General features: G+C 43.0%; 1 protein-coding gene across 1 annotated transcript; it reads left to right on the top strand.

Annotated features, from left to right (window-relative positions):
- Nucleotides 1–4,020: 4,020 nt before the first annotated feature.
- On the top strand, nt 4,021–17,404 carry RB195_009829 (uncharacterized protein; the record flags this gene model as incomplete). Its single annotated transcript, XM_064190553.1, has 14 exons — nt 4,021–4,071; nt 10,569–10,703; nt 11,605–11,729; nt 12,636–12,699; nt 12,760–12,908; nt 12,979–13,042; nt 13,098–13,179; nt 13,233–13,291; nt 14,064–14,217; nt 14,275–14,388; nt 14,749–14,871; nt 15,453–15,680; nt 16,459–16,571; nt 17,351–17,404. 14 exons carry the CDS (start codon nt 4,021–4,023, stop codon nt 17,402–17,404), a joined length of 1,515 nt encoding a protein of 504 aa, XP_064048136.1.
- Nucleotides 17,405–18,761: the final 1,357 nt, after the last annotated feature.

The following is an 18,761-nucleotide window of genomic DNA, read 5'->3' as shown; positions in this document are numbered from 1 at the left end:
AGGGAGCAGCCGAAGATCACTTGTGTCTATTCAAGCCAGTGTTCAAGCGGCTTATTCAAGTAAAACCAGCGAATAGGCTGCTGGAGAGACCGGAGCGTGTAGAAGGGTGCGCGTTCTGACGTACCTCGTATGGGCTAATGCGGTTGCCACGCAGTTTTTCACAACGATAGGGGCAAAGTGAGTGGAGCCACGCTGGTTTCTGCAATCTTCTACGCTTTTGATGTGGGTTCCACACTCCGCCAAGATCGTGATACACTGCCTTCAAAACCAACGACGCGAATTGTGACATATAGTCGAGTCAATAGGACATGAAGCACGGACATTTGCGCAAGCGGCTGCGCTCGAAGCGGAGCAGTGGAGCGTAGCGGTTGGGATCGCGTAAGAACCCTCACTGCCGCCACCCACCTCTACAGTTCGCCATGTTCCCACCTCGACTCCAACCGCTGTCTCCACCGCACCGCTTCCGAGCGCGGCTGCTTGCGCAACGGTCCGTGCTTCATGTCGTTTTGACCCAACTATAGTTGGAAAACGTAATTGGTGGGGGCTCTCGACAGCGCTCTTATTTCTGGAAGCTCTATCTCCCTTTTTCCTTTTAATAGCTTTGGTCTGCATGTAATATATGCTCTAAGACCAACCAGGGAATCTAGGGCTTGGGTTTTGGAGCGTCGACTAACTTATAGTAGGGTCAAAACGACATGAAGCACGTACGCAATTGCGTACGCGTCTTCTCTCGATGCGCTTCGGTGGAGCGCAGCGGCTCGGAGCGTGTTGAAAACCTTGCTGACACCACCCATCGCTGCAGTTTGCGAAGGACCCACCTCAGTTCCAACTGCTGCCTCCACCGCGCCGTACTCGAGCGCGTACACAATTGCACCGCAACTACACTCGTGATTCATGTCGTTTTTACCCGACTATAGTTATTTACTTCCACAAATAGGAAAGCGGTTTAATTCGGTTCAATAGAGTATGATTCTCTTCGCAGAAGAGCTTGAAGGTCGCGCAAGTCTCCAAAAGAAAATACAACTTATTTGCAGTGGAACTGAAAGATCACTCGAATACGAGCGGAACTTGTTATGAAGGCATTAACCCAGTGCATTCCCCCTTTGACGACATCAGGCTCACCGGTGAGGCGCGTTTTTTGGTCGCTGGGGACAATGCGGCACATTGGTGATCCGCTCACGTTTCAACGTAATTTCCTACGATTTCCTAACTTTTTCAACATTTTCTTGTACTTACTGGGCCTGTTATCTTTGAATAATGTTACGCCCAACATGGAGCAGGAAAAAGGAAAATCCCACGCACCAAATGCGCAAAGAGAGCGCCATCCCCAATGGCTCAAGGAGACTCAGTCAACGGGTCAACCAGAAAGCATTCAACTAGAGTCCGCGATAAAGGTGCAGCCTCTCCCACGTGCACTCAACGAGGGATTATTGTTTCCTGCCTTCTAAGTCCATTTTTTGGTCAACGTAACAAGATTGGAAGTCAGTAGGGATAGCACTGAAGGGACGGCGAAACCGGTGTTGCGGTGCTTCGCCGGCTTGCGACGGCAGCTCACCTTGCCTGAACGTTTATCAGACAGAAAAAACTCGTTTCACTGTTACGTTATCAGTTTCTTCTGGCGCTAACCCTTAGAATAGTTATCAGACGTGACTAGGATCATCGATTTATCTGTCTTTCTTTGTTAAGAGCAATCACCCTTTTTCTGCTTCAGGTTTCCTTCCCGTAGATTTTGATCACCTGAGACTCCTTCTCAAGACCAAACATTTTTACGTGCTTAGCTCATTCAAAATTTCTGTGTTTTAAGGTTTTGAGGCGATTAGTCTGTGCACAACATTTTATTGCCCAAGTGTCCAATCCTTGTTCTTTTCTCCTTGCTTTTTCAAACTCTCAAGAGCTTTTTTTTTGAAATGCATAATGCAACCAACCAACTGTCAACTGAATTTATTCTTCACAAAAATTCCAATTAGTGTATGACAAACGGAAAATGGACGTAATCCCATTATTAAAGGCAGCGTATCACGACTTTCACGTGATGCGGAGCCAACAACGAAAGCGTAGAGTTCAGGTAGAAGGTAGGTCCTCTCAGCAGCCTTTTTATCGGTTTTACTTGAATAGAATGGTGAGAAGATATCACGGATCTTCGACCACTCGCACTTTGATGCGGCGCGGCGCAATTGATTTCGAAGAAAAAGGCTGCTCTCCCACGAAAGAAGAACCACGGTGGGTTTCGCAATCTACTACCCCCGTCCTTCTTCGCTTTCGCAGCGGGTCCCGCACAACGTCAAAATCGCAAACGTTGCCTTTATAATCGTGGAATTCTGCGTTGTAACTGATGGTACATTTCCTCCATAGTATTCAAACATGTGAAGCTTCTGTGAAAGTAAGATCTGTAGGTCTACGTAGGTGTATGTGTATAAAGAGTAGATCAGAACTTTTAATGGTCACATAAATTCAAATAATCGTCCGATTGACAACCTTTCCAAAGTCATTAGACGAAATAAACGGTATTGCGAACTTTGCACGACAGAGGATGTAACACATGAGCGCGATCACGCTCAATGCGCCTAGTAATTTAGAGAAGAAGCGTGACGAACTGTCATGTCTGCACCCGTGCCCCTTACAATACAACCTTTTACGTCATTGAACGCGGGTCCTTCTTTCCTCCTGCAACGCCCGTAAAACAACTAATACGACTATGAAAAGCAGCAGAATTGCCAGGTCGTTTTAAACCGTGTGTTGAACTAACTGATCGCAGACTCGACAGCTTAGGGAAATGTGTATAAAGTTTTTCCTTTTGATTTTTTTCAGAAAAGCTTTTTCAATTCTTTTCGGAGGAAAAAAAACCTAGCAACCGCATTTCCGAACCTGTCTCATACGCGATGTTCGAAGTGATGTTTATAGCCAGTGCTCAATGAGAACTTTAACCAAATCTATCGTACGTATAAGATAGGATAAGATAGGATAGGACGTATAAGATAGGAGATTGTTGGAAATGGCATGCCAAAGTCAGGAAGAGTAAAATAAAAAGTTAGGTCGGGACACATTACGTTCGCTACGACATGAAATCATTTTCATGCTGTTTTGTTTCATAGTTAGGATTTGATGTTACCGATTGCGAACGGAAGTTACTAATACCGGAATACGAATACCCTTAACACTACTAGATGGAATCCGTTAGGACTTGGTAGTTTTTAATTACGCTTCGGCTCGCATTTACTAGCAGAAAGCTCGAAAAATTTCCCCAACCCTTCTTTCCTTTGACAGAAAGGAGACAGTCTGACTTTATCTTGTTTTCTTGTTATGCCAACGAGGTTTAGGTGAAATTTTTTTATTGGCCTGACGTTTCGACAAACTCGTCTTTTTCAAAGGCCTGAAAACGGTTCGAGGCCTTTGATCACATGCATATCCCACCAAACTCCATTTTCAAAGACCATTTTCAGGCTTTTGAAAAAGACGAGTTTGTCGAAGCGTCAGGCCAATAATAAAGTTTCACCCAAACCTCCTTGGCATAACAAGAAAACATAAATACACTTCCAAATGCCGAGGTTTCAAGAAGAGAGGACTTGGAGATTGTTGGACATACAGTCTGAATTTTTTTTGTCAGAGTTGAGAGGTAAGAGTTTTTCAAGTGCAAAATAAAACGGTTCTTATATTTTGATGCAATTTTGTTAATGCATACACTTGATGCATTTCAGCAAATGCTAGCTCTGCCGAGCCCAAAACTTTTCACCCCGTTTGGACGAGAATAAAGAAAAGATCTTAGGATTTTTCTACCTAAAGTGAGGTGCAGAGGATCCTGTGATGTAAAATAACTAAAGTGGGTTGCGACTAACTGTACAGACTGTATTTACTTCTGAACTTTCTCACTGATGAAACTTTCTCTTTTCCACCATGAAGCTCGTTTTATCTGAATACGTAAATGTCTCTGAAAATATCGACCGACTGTTGACCGGCAACAATCGTTATATTGCGTTTGATCTCGGTCAAAACCACAGATTTTGGAAGGTGCTCTTTCAGGCCATGCACAGGGTTATACCAATGGTCTGCCGTCCGACCGTTCGTCCGACAAAGGTACGTGTTCTCAAGGTTTTTCATTTCCATACGGTGAAACTGTTTATTCCGTCGGTTTCAAAGGCCGGCCAAGCGTCGCTCGCGATCGCGTCGTTTCTGGCTGCATTTTCTTTTTCTCGATCGATTTCGCGAACCAAAACGTGTGCCGTCCACATGTCGTTCTTCTACCAGTCAACTGATTTATTTTTTCTGCTTCGGCGAATTGCAGTGTTGGTGCACCGATGGTTTCAACATCGTTTTTCACTCCTCCTCCTGTTTTATTTCGTATTTTGGTTTCTCGTCTATTGCGGCATGCAGAGAATTCCGTGATGTTTCATTAATTGCGTGCGGAAAATTTGAACAACGAAAGAAAAACCTGTTTCCCAGCCGCAACATATGCTTCTAGTCTGCATTTCTACTGTTTGTATGTAGTGTGGTTAATCCGTTGACCTAACGCTCACTCTCTTTTATCACCGTATATTTTCCAATTTCTAATCTTATGCTTTTGAGAACTGGAACTAGAAACGATTCATTCAGAAAATTTCCCAAATATGCAATCGGGTGAAAACGAAGGATGGTGCAGGTATGTAAGCGGCGCGGGGAGAAAGCGGTGGGACCATTGGGACCCTTCCTCCTTCCTGCGAACTGCAGCGATGAATGGTGCTCGCAGGGATCCTCCCTCGATCCCAACCGCTACGCTCCACCGCGGCACTTCGAGGCTGCAGTAAAACGGTTTGGAAGCGCATGTTTCTTCCAATGGATAGCAGGAAGTTTTGCCGAACTAAGGTCCAAGGCATTGATTATTCCAAGCCTTTAATAATTTTGTTTCTGGAGTCAAATTTCTAAGATGATTCCTTTTCGGCAACTCAATTCCCAATGTCGTTTTCGTGCCTCTGATAACAACTGGAGTCTCTGTCGTTCACCTTCCTTCCTTATCAGAACGTTCAGCTCCCAATGGTTTTTGCTCCACACGTTAAAGCGCTCGCTAAGTGTCATTGCTGTCGAACTTCGGGATACGATACATTCTCATTATTTGGCATTAACTCCCATGGCAGTGAAAGAAAAAAGACGTACGTGCACCAAAACACTTGAAGGCATCACCCCACGAATCTGAGGTGGTGCAGATTTCAGGTGGAGTATTCGTATACAGGATGGGAGACTACGGAGAGGGGGGTGATTCCGTCCATTTCTTCCTAATTGCCGTAAAAAACGGCCCGGAAGATACAGCTTCGTTCGTTTTGGCGCACCATTACTCCATTACTCCACCTGAAATCTGCACCACCTCAGATTCGTGGGGTGATGCCTTTAAGGGCAGCTGCCGCGAAATTGACGTAGTACGGAAACCCCGAGGGATCACATAGATTACGGAAACTCCGCTCAACTTCCCCTAATCGTCTTTAAAAAAGAACAGTGGAAGACGGCGTTCTTTCCTACGCGGTAGGCTGAAACGCGTCACCTTTGTGTACGCGTCGTGTCCACGAGCCAGCGATCGGCGATCATGATGCCTCCTCACAGGCACTTTCATTTGAAACCAGTGGATAGGCTGCTAAGGAGACCGCAGCGTGTACAAGAGGACGTCTTCCAACTTACCGCGGAAGAATGAAAGCCGTTCCCACTCCTTTTTTACGACGGTTAGCGGAGGTTGAACGGAAGAATCTACAACTGGTGCTCTATGGGTTCTTTGGGGTATCTGTACTACATCATTCTCGTGATGCGCTGCCTTTGAATTCCCTTTTCGAGAACGAGAGATCGTTTGAAAACAGCGTTCGGGGAGATTTCTAATGTTGCTTCTTTCCAGTAGTGTATAGGAATCAGAGCGAGCGAGGATAGTTTGCGAGTATGAAATCAAGGCGAAAATGTGAAACATTGCCTACAAATCCTGGATTTAGACACCTGTAGAGCGCCCCAAGCATCAATAACCAAGGGCGCAACTCTTTTCACTCATAGGATTGACGAGATCAAACCCAGTAGAGTGAATCACTTCGAATCATTCGATCGACTCTTTACACGTGCATGAGCCATGTTATTCACTTATTAAAGTTTCATTTCATCAACCAATGCAAAAAATTGCTTCGTTGTGCAAACTGGTGCTTCGATGCTCCTCATGCCTTTCGTTCCAGAATTTATATTCATTGTTTCGCATTTTCACAGTAAGACATGCAGAGCAGGTCCTAATCCATATTTAAAGTTAGAAAAAAGGAACAGAACAGAAACTTTCCATAAATGCTGGCTTCAATTTGCAGCGATTCAACTGTCGAGCAGGTAACAATAGAGTTACATGTATTCCCAGTATTTTTGGTGTTCGGGGAAATGCAAAATTCCCGTTGTAACTCACATAGCTTCCCTGTCCTACACAAATCTTTCGACCTTAAGAGCAATTCAATCGCTTCTTGGACCAAAAGCAGCTTTTCTATACTTCAAATGATAGAAAAGGGAGTGAGTTGCGCTGTAATTCGCACACGAGTGGCCTAGTGAGACGGATGTGGAGGTAGCAACAGTTTCCTCTTCGTCGAGCAATACTGGGAACGCACCGTTAGAAGCAATTATCACTTAGATGCACTATTTTTAGAAAGGACACTTTCTTTTACGGGCCAAAGTTACAGTTGCATTCATCCTGTCAGATGGAATTTAGTGAGGGGAAACCTAGAAGAGGGAGAAGACAGAGAGTTTTGCTCCTGTTGGAAGAAAGAATACAGTTTATGAAGGCATGCTTTCCTTTGTCGCAGCTTCTAAAATCATCTTCAAAGCGTGTGAAGAGAGAAAATGGAAATCGAACGAGCTAACTTTGGACCCGCGAACCATGTCTAGCGATGGCGATTTCGTTTCGGATAAGCGTCGGTTGTTGGAGTAGCAGTGGCTGCAACGATCGCCGCGATCGACCCGTTTCCCAATCGAAAACGATATCGAAATCTGTTGGTGTTCGGCATCACTAACGATGCTGAGAACGCAGCACACAAATAAGGGCACTCCAAGCAAGGGTATAAAGGTTTGATGCTCTCATCGGCAGCACCTTTTGTTAATTTCCGACAAGACGTCCATCTTCCTCGTCGTTAAAAAATGCAATTAACCGGTTGTCCTCGGGTTACAGTAATCTGTCAGAATCTAATTGTTCTGCTTCAACTGCATCCGTTTCTGACCTAGAATAAGATAAATTTCGATATTTTCCTTTACATAAAGACATATCTGGCAGAAAACTACAGTTCTTCATCAGTTCAAAAATTCCAGTAAACATCTCACTAGTGTGATGACCAAAGTGATCAGCGTTCATTCTCGCTTTCTGGAATGTGGCCGCTATTTCGCTCATTTCGTTCATTCATTAATTTCAGTCATATTTTCTTATTCTCCATGAGTGCGCACATGCACACATGGGAGCAATGCCAAGGTCTTTGAATGCAAAAATCTCTTCTCACTTGAACACCTCTATCATTTTGTTCTTTCCCGCTGCTGATTCCGCAATGAGGGTTCACCTTGCTTACAGCTTCGATCTATTTTGTTCTAATTTCTTGTCATGGATGTGATTGAGGTACAGGATGACTATTTGGGATGAAAAACAAGAAATATGAATAACACCTTATGCTTTATTTTTTCATTTGACATAAGTCGCAATTTCCCTGAAGCATTCCGTGTATCTGTCTTTTCCATCTTCTAATCGATTTTGTTGTCTATGAAACATGTTTATCGTACTGCTAAGATTTCTTGTAAGCTGACTTTCGCTCTCAAGGCTTCTGTGATTTTGCAGAAACAACTTTTGCCATTCATTTTAGCTCACATACTGAAAGCAGTCGGAGAGTTCAACTTATTGACGGATGCCCCGTCAGCAGCAGTTTTTATCTGCCCGCACCACTTCTCTGTCTATGGCACCACCGAAACCTCTCGGAGAGATCTTTGCATTCTTCGACCGTCCTGACCTAGCAGTCGCGGCTGCAGACATTTTCGTCGGTCGTTCGTGTCCTATTCTCAGTCTTTCTCGGACGTAATGATCTGGTCTTGTCGCCTTGTGGATGTGCGTGGCCTAGTTAAGATGTTTTCAACAAGCTCGTCCGCTTCCTTCGTTTCTTCACGTCTTCACGAAAATTCTTTTTCTTCCAACTCTTGATTATTCCCTTTTTGCCTCAAATTTGCAGTATATCCGCAAATTGCGTACATAAGTGTATGTAGGAAGTATATCGCGCAAGACATTGCATTTAGCAGTTTTCAATGACGATGACGGTAACAGATGCACCTTTTCGAATCCAAATATTTCAGTATATTCAGCACGTCCAAAGTAATCAATTTATCTTCAACTTTGACTTGACATATGTCGTCTAAATCAAATTTTTTTCGGAATTTACTTTGCTAATCAATATAATAACATATAATATAATAAGAACTACTCAAGAAAACAATTTTTGCTGGAGAGAGAGAAAAGTTGTTTGCTCTAGTAGAATAAAATTCTTGGTGTCTGAATTTGATGGTATTGATTCTCTAAAGAGACCTTCAGCATCTGTTCGATTTTCGAAGCAATTTTAAGAACTTATTCAGGTTGTTGAGAAGCGGTAATTAGTTCACGAAAGTTAAGTTAAGGATAAGTTGAGCACGAAGGACGAACCAAGGATTTGTAGCTAAAATTGTGTTGATCTTGGAGGGTCCTTTGTGAGACCTGAGCTTGAGCTGTTTATCGCGACAAATGGTTGGAGCTGCTTTTGTCCCTCAATCATATTCATTTTGGATCTGCTTCAGTGATATATATCTTGTTAATTTCTTGGCTGATTTGTCTGGGTTGATTGCGGGACTAAGGCTGGTGGCCGTACGGTGCACGTATGCTCATTTATGTGGATGTGCATGTATACAGCTAATATCGTGCACTTCAGTTAAAGGCATCACTCCACGAATCTGAGGGGGTGCAGGTGGAGTATTCTTATAAGGGATAGTAGATCATGGAGAGGAGGGTGATTCTGACCATTTCATCCTAATAGCCGCAAAAAGCGGCCCGGAAGATGCGGCGCCGCACAAGGCTGGCGCGCTCCAGTCGAACTCCCTGTGTAAAATACTGCGCCAGAACGCCTGAAGCCGTATCTTCCGAGCCGTTTTTTACGGTACTTAGGAAGAAATGGACGGAATCACCCTCCTCTCCATAACCTACAATCCCATATAAGAATACTCCACCTTGAAATCCGTACCACCTCAGATTCGTGGAGTGATGCCTTTAAAGCAAAGCCTTGTTGTGCGATCAAGCGACTGGGAAGGCCAGAATGGTTAGTGCGTAGCCGGTTCGAACACTTCCACTAAAAGTGAGAATAGCAAGCTTGGCCCAAGTTCATTTAGCCTTCGTCGGACAGCGGGCTGGCTATGTATGGGTTTTCTGGCTCAAAAGAGTTATAGTAGCAAAGAGTTCCTCTTAACTCAGAACACAGCAGTTTTGGGAAGGTCGAGGTTTTGTTCTTTTGTTGTTTTCCCGAGGTTTTCTATTGGATTGGGCCATAAATTATTTTTTGGAATGTCTTTGTTATCACGAAGTGAAGAGAAAGTCGCAATATTTCCAGAAAGAATCCCAAAACCATCTTCAACGAGCGTCTGTTTTTTCCTTACCTTTTTGTCAAATAAGATGAACCTTTTCCGAGAATTTGATACAATGGACAGCATCGAAGAAGAATGATCGGTCCCTCTAACTTCTACGACTGTACGAGGAAGGTCAAAAGTCTGGAGGGGGTAACTTCAGGACTTTTTTTTCGGAAGTTTCGTATTTGATACTTCGGTATGGATCCACACGAGCCGTAGGTAACTACATGAGCATGAACTCGCGGAGGGAAGATAAAAGACTCTATCTCAGAGATGCTTCCTCTCGAACTCTTACATGTTATCGCATCAGGAAGAATCGCATAGGATTCTTTCTGTCAGGATCAAATGTAAGGAATCACCCTCTTCAATTCTTCATTAACACTTCATGTCCTGACTCGATGCCCTTACGCACAGTGTCAATCCAGAAGTCCAGGAGGATTTGAAAAACCCTGGGAAGAGATTCCACGCAAGGTTTGGAAAAGGATTCAGCATGGACCACATTCACAGTTCCAAACTCAAATAAGTACCGCAGGAGTACGAGATGCGGCGATGTCTTAATTTCAGTGACTTGTATCGCACAGACGTGGTGGATGCAGCGTAAAAAGGGTTTCGAACTTGTCCAATAAAAAGGTTCTGTACGCTGTATGTATACTGTCTACTTTTGTGTAATGTGTCGATACGTTTTAAAAGAATCCTGTTTCAGTTTGAGACTGTCATCTCAGCGAACTGCATTGTTTTACTGGTGCGGCTGAGTATCCTTTTGTCCCATAATTACCGTCATCAATCTCAATTTTTTTTTTCTCTTACCCTCTTTCTTATCATGACTGCTACCTAGAAATTCCTTTGCTCTATACTATCTGGAAATTTGCCATTCGTTTATTCGAAATATTTGCCTTACATTTTTACACCCGAGCAGTAAAAACTGAAGGTTTAGGTGCGGAGGAGTTCCGGCAGTTTTGTAATAGGTTTACTTGTTGCAGATACTCGCGGCGGGAATGTCCGGACAGGTCCGTACCCCTCTGGTTCCTGTGAAAAGGGTTGCTTACCATGGAGAGAACATCCTCAAAGATCCGATATCGGTTGTTGATCCAGAAGCACACGAGATCATGAAGCAGGTAATGTGAATAGTAATTTGAGGAGAGGATTCTAATGCCGATATCATTGCCTTGTGAAGGCCTATTGATTTTTTTAGTCTTGATTCCTAGTATTACGTGAGGAGAAAAGTTCTGAGCGTTTTCGCTGGATCTGTTTAGTGAGCCATATCTGACGATGTAAACATCACATCGGGTCATGCTATACGATGATTTCAAGGTGACATTACGTGGACAAAAACCAAAAAAGATGGTGGAAAGAGATAGTAGTGGTTGATTCCCTCCCAATCGTGTTGAGTCGACCCAAACGATCGCCAAGCCCGGGTTAACGGCCAAGAAGGTTTTGTTGTGTATTCGATGCGATTGGAAGGGAATCATTCGCTATGAGCTTCTCCCATCGGGCCAAGCACTCATTTCGGACCTCTACTGTCAGCAACGTACTGAAGCAGGCGATCGACCAGAAACGACCAGAACTGGCCAATAGAAAAGGTGTTGTGTTCCATCGAGATTACGCCAGGCTGTACACGCCCTTTAAGACGCCTCAGAAGCTCCGAGAGCTCGGGTGGTTGGTTCTACCGCAATCGCTGTACAGTGCAGACCTGGCGCCAACCGACTATCACATTTTCAAGCATTTGCAAAATTTTCTTGGTGGTATAAAACTGGCCTCAAGAGATACATGTGAAAGTGAGCTGCTCAAGTGTTTCGCCCATGAGGACTTCATCAATTGCGGAATTATGAAATTGGAAAAAAAACAAAATGGACGAAAATTATCGAACAAAACTGCGTGTATTTGATCTAAGTGATGGGTCCTTACTATGTAAATTTCATCGTCGAAATAAAGCGAAAAACGCTTAGTACTTCTTATTTCAGCTAACATAAGCTCTAATATCACAATGAAACAAAAAAAAAGCGCTATGTTTTTAAGGAAAAAGCACGCCAACGCAGAGGTCTGGAGTTAATTGCATCCGAGAACTTCACCACCAAATCCGTCATGGACGCTTTGGGTTCAGCGATGTGCAACAAATATTCCGAAGGCTATCCCGGAGCGAGGTGCTGCCTATTTTTTCATTGTCAAATTAGATGACTTCTTACGTATCCCCATGTATTTCAACTCAATCTAACCTTCCACAGTGGTATGCTAGGTAGCAGATCCTGGTTTTGCAATACTCAATGGTATGAAGTAGGCACTAAAGTAGTTGAGAAAACTGCTGGAAAATCCAGAGTTCTGTGTGTAGATTACGAGTATGTGCGTGATTAGCTCCTTCCTGAGAAACGGCGTGAAAAACTGCATGAAAAAAAATTTGAAAACTCTTTTGTGCACGCGCCTCGTCCACGAGGGAGCTGCAGAAATCCAATGAGGTCTCATCGCCGGCCTATCCAAGTAAAAGCAATGAATAGGCTTCGGAAAGCTCATGCTCGTGGTCTTCACACAAAACTCCATACTTTGCCTACAACGCCAGTTTCTTGACACGATGACTTTAACATAACATCTACAAACTATCTACAAACAGCCAATGAATATGCATATGGAATTTCAAGGAAATAATTCTCTTAATTTCCCTGATAAACAAAATTGTTATCCACAGTAATACCAAAAGTTCGAGAAAGTATATAGTGGCTCGACGTCTTGAAAGAAGTTCGAGAGGCAACTTTTTTTTCCCAAAGCTCTTTCTTCTTCTAGCCAGTACTTTTAGAATATAGACGCACATATCATCATTTCTAGCAGAAAAACTTTTGATTTTCTTCGTCTCTGAGAAAAACGTAGAATTAGCTTCGTTGTCTTCCTGTACAGCATACAACTTTCGCATTCATCGGTAACTTTTCCCACTTCTTCATGTCAGAACCTCTTGCGGATGCAAGTTTTGAAGTGTCTCCAGTTTTCTATACTAATTCGACAATATTAGATTTTTTTGACCGAAGATCACGAATAAATTTCAATACCGTGCAGTGCTTCAGGTATTATGGTGGAAACGAATTCATCGACAAGATGGAACTTCTGTGCCAAAAGAGAGCCCTTGAAGTCCGTCGTAGTAATGTTCACTGTTAACTCAAATGTACAACAAAATCCTTGCTTATCTAGGTGTTTGGACTGGATCCTGAACTATGGGGAGTGAATGTGCAGTCGCTTTCCGGTTCTCCTGCTAATTTCGCAGTTTATACCGCGTTGGTGGAGCCGAACGGTCGAATCATGGGGTTGGACCTCCCTGATGGTGGTCACCTCTCTCATGGGTTTGCTTTTGATGTTAGATTTGGCGTTAAATTACACCATGAATTTCATTTTTTTTTTCGTTTTTTTCAGCTTCTTTACTCCTGCAAGAAAAGTCTCCGCCACTTCAATGTTCTTCCAGTCAATGCCGTACAAGGTATCGTAATTCCCTTGCTCCTGTTGTTCCCTTCTGGAAGAGGATCTCGTTGTAGGTAGACCCTAAGAGTGGCTATATTGATTACGAACGTATGGAAGAGAATGCGATGCTCTTTCGACCTAAGGTTATCATCGCAGGTAGCACTTTATCGAGAAATTAATTAAATATTGGTTCAAAATTGTTTTTGAAGGTGTTTCATGCTACGCTCGCAATCTGGATTACGCCCGATTCCGGAAAGTCGCCGATAAGGTGAAATTTAGTACTCCGTAGCTCCGTTTTTTACTATAGTCATAGATCATGGAAATTTTATGGATGGAAGAAAGCAACAAATTAGCACCGCTCACAAAACATGCGGATCATTACTGTTGCAAAACAATAGCTAATACTAATTAGATGTAAAAAAAAAACATTATACTCGTTCACTTTCTGGAACTGCTCGTGAATGTTGCTGAAACAGTTCTTGAAAAGTAATGTTTGTTTTTACGCTTTAGGCGGTGGTATTAGGTGAGGTACTACGTGGGTTAGAAGAGACTATTAATTGATTTTTCTTGTGTTCACTTCAGGCAATAACTAAGTGCTTAGATTTTGCTCTCTCTGCTCATTCGGTCAAAGTAACCAAATTCTACGTTTACTCTGCTACTCGTAGCTTTGTAATCTTCTCTGTATTGTTGTAGTACTGTATTGTTGGGAAGAATTACCGGAGTGTGAGAGTGGTCTTCAAATGTGCCTCAGAATTTTGCTGAAGGATCCGAACGAAGCAGATTATAGCATATTGGTTCACAATTCGCTACCGTAGGGATTAGTGGTTGCGCAGCGCTGTGTTTTCCTGCACTAAGAGGAGCACATGATTTGGTATCTTAAAGCACGAAAAAGAGCGTGAGCGAAATTTCTTTCTGGTCGACGAAAGGCGCAACTGGAAGTATTCAAAAGGATGACTCTTTTGGTGACAATATAGTAGATATTAATTTTCTGCCGAAAAAAAACATCGCACTTCACCATATTCTTCCACGCTGAATTCCAGTGCGGCGCCTACCTAATGGCTGACATGGCACACATCTCAGGCCTCGTCGCGGCGGGCCTTATTCCCTCCCCGTTCGAGTACGCCGACGTCGTTACCACCACCACCCACAAATCACTTCGTGGACCGCGTGGAGCTTTGATCTTCTACCGAAAAGGTACTTGCACGCTCTTTCACACGGTCGCCTCGTCATTGTCCAGAAATTGTCGTTTAGGTGTTCGGTCTACGAATGCAAAAGGGGACAAAATTATGTACGATATTGGAGAGAAGATCGCTTCCGCAGTATTCCCAGGACTACAAGGAGGACCCCATAATCATACCATTGCAGGTTTGTTGATTAGAGACCTTAAGGAGATCCAGGGAAGGTGGGTGAGGGTAGTGAAAAAGGAATGAGAGTGGCAAAAGACACTGTCTAATTCGCGAAACACTCGAACTTTCCTGCTGGGTTCGAAGAGATCGTGAATCCACAGTACTTCATCATTCATGATGTATTTTCTGTGACGTTGGAGGCAAGTTTATTCCAAACCTCTTCGAGTATTACTAGAACAAGAGCGAGAACTTCGGAACTGTTTTTAAGAAGAAGTATGGACGTTTGTGATTTAGAATGAGGAATAGGGCTTCGAGAACCATTCTGACGTTTTTTGTTTTGTGTACTAGGGATGTTGGTCCCAACTCTAACACACTTTAGGTATTGCTGTGGCGCTAAAGCAGTGTCTTAGCGAAGAGTTCGTGAACTACTCGAAACAGGTGCTGGCGAATTCACAAGCACTTTCTAAGAAGATGGTGGACTTAGGATACACCCTTGCCACAGGTATTAGCTTCGTTCGGCGCGCATTCAACGCCATTACCATATAACTGTTCATGAAATGACTAAACTCTTCCACTTGTATGGAACTGGTGAACATCGACATGTCGCCTTGCGTCCTCGACGGAGTCGCTGTCTCACGCATTCATCGTTCGGTGGGACGGTAATCGATTAGGCGATAGCACGGACGACAGAAAAAAAGAATGGTTTTGCCGCGGTTTCAATCACGAAGTCTTACATACGAGAGGAGAAAAAATCACCAAGAAAAAAAATCAGAGGAAAAGGCGAACTTCAAGAAGTGCTATCAGTGCCATCGCTCAATCGAATACCGTCTCATTGATGGGGGGATGGAGAGAGAGACAGCGCGACAATGCACGAGGAAGTAGGGCGTTGAGTAGATAGAACGCGTTCAGCTACGATCCTACTTGCTGTTTTTTTTTCAGAACTCACTATCAATTTAGTCATTACTTTCTTTACTAGTCAGTCTTTAATTTTCAGTTAATATTGTGGTTGTTCGAAATGATCTTTCTGTGCATTCACGACGTATCTTCAAATTTTCTAGGCAGTTCTCTAAGTGCTTTTTTTAGGTGGAACTGACAACCACCTCTGCCTCGTTGATCTTAGACCCAAAGGGATCGAAGGCGCTAAGGCAGAGCATGTTCTTGACATGGCTCACATCGCTTGCAACAAGAACACTTGTCCTGGAGACGTGTCTGCCTTGCGACCTGGTGGTATCCGTCTGGGAACTCCCGCTTTGACCTCACGTGGATTCAAAGAAAAGGACTTTGAGAAAGTTGCAGAGTTCATCCATGAAGGCTAGTTTCTTGCTGATTCTTTGCTGCGAGGAGATGCGAGGGTACAGTTGTGAAATCGAAAGTTTGAGATGACGCGTTTCACTCAGAGACAAATTTCAGACTTCAGGGGTCAGCAAATTTCAAATGTGGGCGGTTACTTCCCGATCCAAACATAGTGCTTTTCGAAATCTTGAACCGAGTCAATATCGGAACTTTTTTACACGTCATTTCCTCAGTACCTAGGGAACTTTTTGATAATTTATTTTCTCAATAGTAAATGGAGTTGCGGGCAAAGTTTGCAGAAACGACGGAACTTATACAAATTCTGAAATTTTCTGGAGTAGGAACACTATACCAATCAATTTGTCTGACAACACTTATAAGTCTCCGTACTGGTTGCGAGTGATCAAATCAACCCTTCATTTATCACTCGTATGGAAGTAGACAGTTGTTTCGTTGTTAAACTGAGACGTCTGGTCTACCTGATGTCCTTGTCTCGCAGATTTACCAAGAGTTGTTAGTGTTTTCGCTGCAACGCTTGCAAACCATATTACGTTCTGAATCTTTCGACAATTGAGAAAACCCAATATGGAAACATCGAAAATTCCCCGGTTTGCTGTCTACGAGGATGAGTTACTTTCCGTTTGCCGCGCGCCTCACACATTGCTTGGTTATCCAAGATTTATTTATATTAATGGAATGCAAAAAAATCAAGTGACCCTTAAAATATCGATGCCATAGTAATAGTGATTTAGAACAGAAACAACTGGTCAGCACCGTAGAAGCCAAACTTCTTTAGGCCTTGAAGTGCTTTTGCGATATCAGGGACAAGCGGGAAAGACAATTAAGGACTTCAAATTGTTCACTGAAACCAACAAGGATTTCATCAATGACATCAAGGAGTTGGCTCAGGTGATTTCCAATAAATTCTTCCGACATAAAAGGCAAGAAAAAGAAAGTCGTCGTTTGACTGGTGGTTCTCATAGGAATAAACTGAAGAAAGTCTTCGATTCAAACACTGAAATGTGTCAAAATAGCTAACAAATTTAATCAACGTTATTTTTTGCACTAGGTGCATTTCACTGTGGACTATTGTGAGTTCTTTGGAGTTGCTGCCTATTGATTTATTTCCCAATGGAAGCAAGCTCTCATACTATCACCCCAGAGATTATCGTGTCTGCCTGACTCATTCACTGACGATGGCGACTTCGGGGCGAAAACGCCCAGTGATATCCCGCCTTCCTGCACCCGTGAAGCATGAGACGACTTATGAGGCGGTGGCGCTGGTGTCACTGAGGAGGAGTTCTGCTACAGTTCTGATCGAGTTGTGGCGAAATGCAACTGGAGCCTGGTGCAATTGCGCAAACGAAACCGGTGTTCTTTTTCAGATCCGTTCTTTCATCTATAAACTTTGGGGACTGATTTAAAATGATAGCGTATATCCGGCAGCGCGTTCTGGAACGAAGAAAGTCCAGTGCCTCATTCTAAAATCATCAACACCGTTTTGTATATTTACATTATGATCGGAGGATTATCAGGGAACGCAGAGCTTCATAATATTGCACTGAGAATTTTTTTTTTTGCCAAAACCCAGCAAAGTGATCGTTATCATATGAGGTTTTCGTGTTAAGTTCGCCATTATTTGTTTTCTGTCGATTTGTGTTTGCATTTTGTAAGTATAACACTTTCAGAGAGTCGAGGATTTTGCGGGTAAATTCGACATTCCTGGCAACACCGAGTTCTAAACAACCTGTGTTCCAGTGCTTTTTAAACATGTGTTTGTAGATGTTGTCTTTCACCCAGAGTAGTGACTCGGTATCTGAAGGGATTTAAAAACTTTGTTATGTTCACTAATATCCACTTCATTATTGTTATCAGGATTTCACGTGGTGTTTGTTCCAGAATTCTAATTAAATATTTATATTGTTCATGTTTTCTGACAAATGTTCGACAAATGTCTCGACGTTTGTTAGCGCTGCGAAACAATTTTCAAGGTATAAGATTCTTAGCGTTCTATCTTGAAGCTTCAGAAGGAACTGTTGTACCACGATTTTTTTCAACTTTTTTTTTCAGTTTTCCTTTCAAAAACCGGAGTTTTTCACTCATCACTGGATACGCAGTGGTGGAAAAACATTGTTTTTTTTTTCGTTGGAGGGGAAAAGATACGCATTTCAGTATTTCTCAGCTAGTTTTTTAAACTTGTACTCAGATTAATTAAAACAGCTGAACAAACTCTTGTATACGGTGCAAGGAGAAGAACGCGGCACCTACAGCGGTCGTAGATCTGTGCACATCAGAATACTCCATAATACTTGTTCACACGTTAGGAAATTTAGTGTGCTGACTTGGATAACTTCTCTAGGCGTGTACCGTTTGCTATTCGCAGAACATCCATCCAGCATATGCCAGAACTGTAGTATTAGTAAAATCACCTCAAAATCAATGAAATGGATCAAAGATTTCGGTGTTGGGATCTGCACAAGTAAATAGTGCGAAGTGAAGGAGAGGGGGAGGTGGTTGTTCGATGGGAAGCACCGCGCTCAGTTCCCCTTATGAACGCAGAAGAACACGTTTGTAGTGCCCACGCATCTGTTTTCGTCATTAGGAAGAAATGGACGGAATCACCCTCCTGTTCATCATCTACGACCCCGTATACGAATACTCCACCTGAAATCCGTACCACCTCAGATTCGTGGAGTGATGCCTTTGAGAACAGCTCGCTTAGTTTTCTAGTCTGGCAGTTTCGAGCAATTTAACGTAGCTTAACGTAGTAAGGAACAGAAACGAGCAAACGGGGATTGAGCCCGAGTTTTGTTTTTCTTCGCTTCAAATATGGAAATCAACAGAGTTGTTCATTTGGTAGGTATCAGCTCTGCGAGAATCCGTCCGCAGCTCTTTTATGCTTCGAGATCTTTTGATCTATTCTCGCCATAGCTGCGTGCAAAGTGGATTGATGAATCAAGCTGTGGAGTTTCTGTAGTGTGAGAAAAGTTGGCTTTATTGATTTCTGTTCCCAGGAACTTTTTTTTCCAACGATCCCTCATGAAATTTTGTTAATTGTTTACACACCCAAGCTGTAGTATCAGGTATGAATGAAAGACA

This window comes from Necator americanus, chromosome III, assembly GCF_031761385.1.
Source record: "Necator americanus strain Aroian chromosome III, whole genome shotgun sequence".
NCBI lineage: Eukaryota > Metazoa > Nematoda > Chromadorea > Rhabditida > Ancylostomatidae > Necator > Necator americanus.
This window is presented reverse-complemented; position numbering and strand designations above follow the sequence as displayed.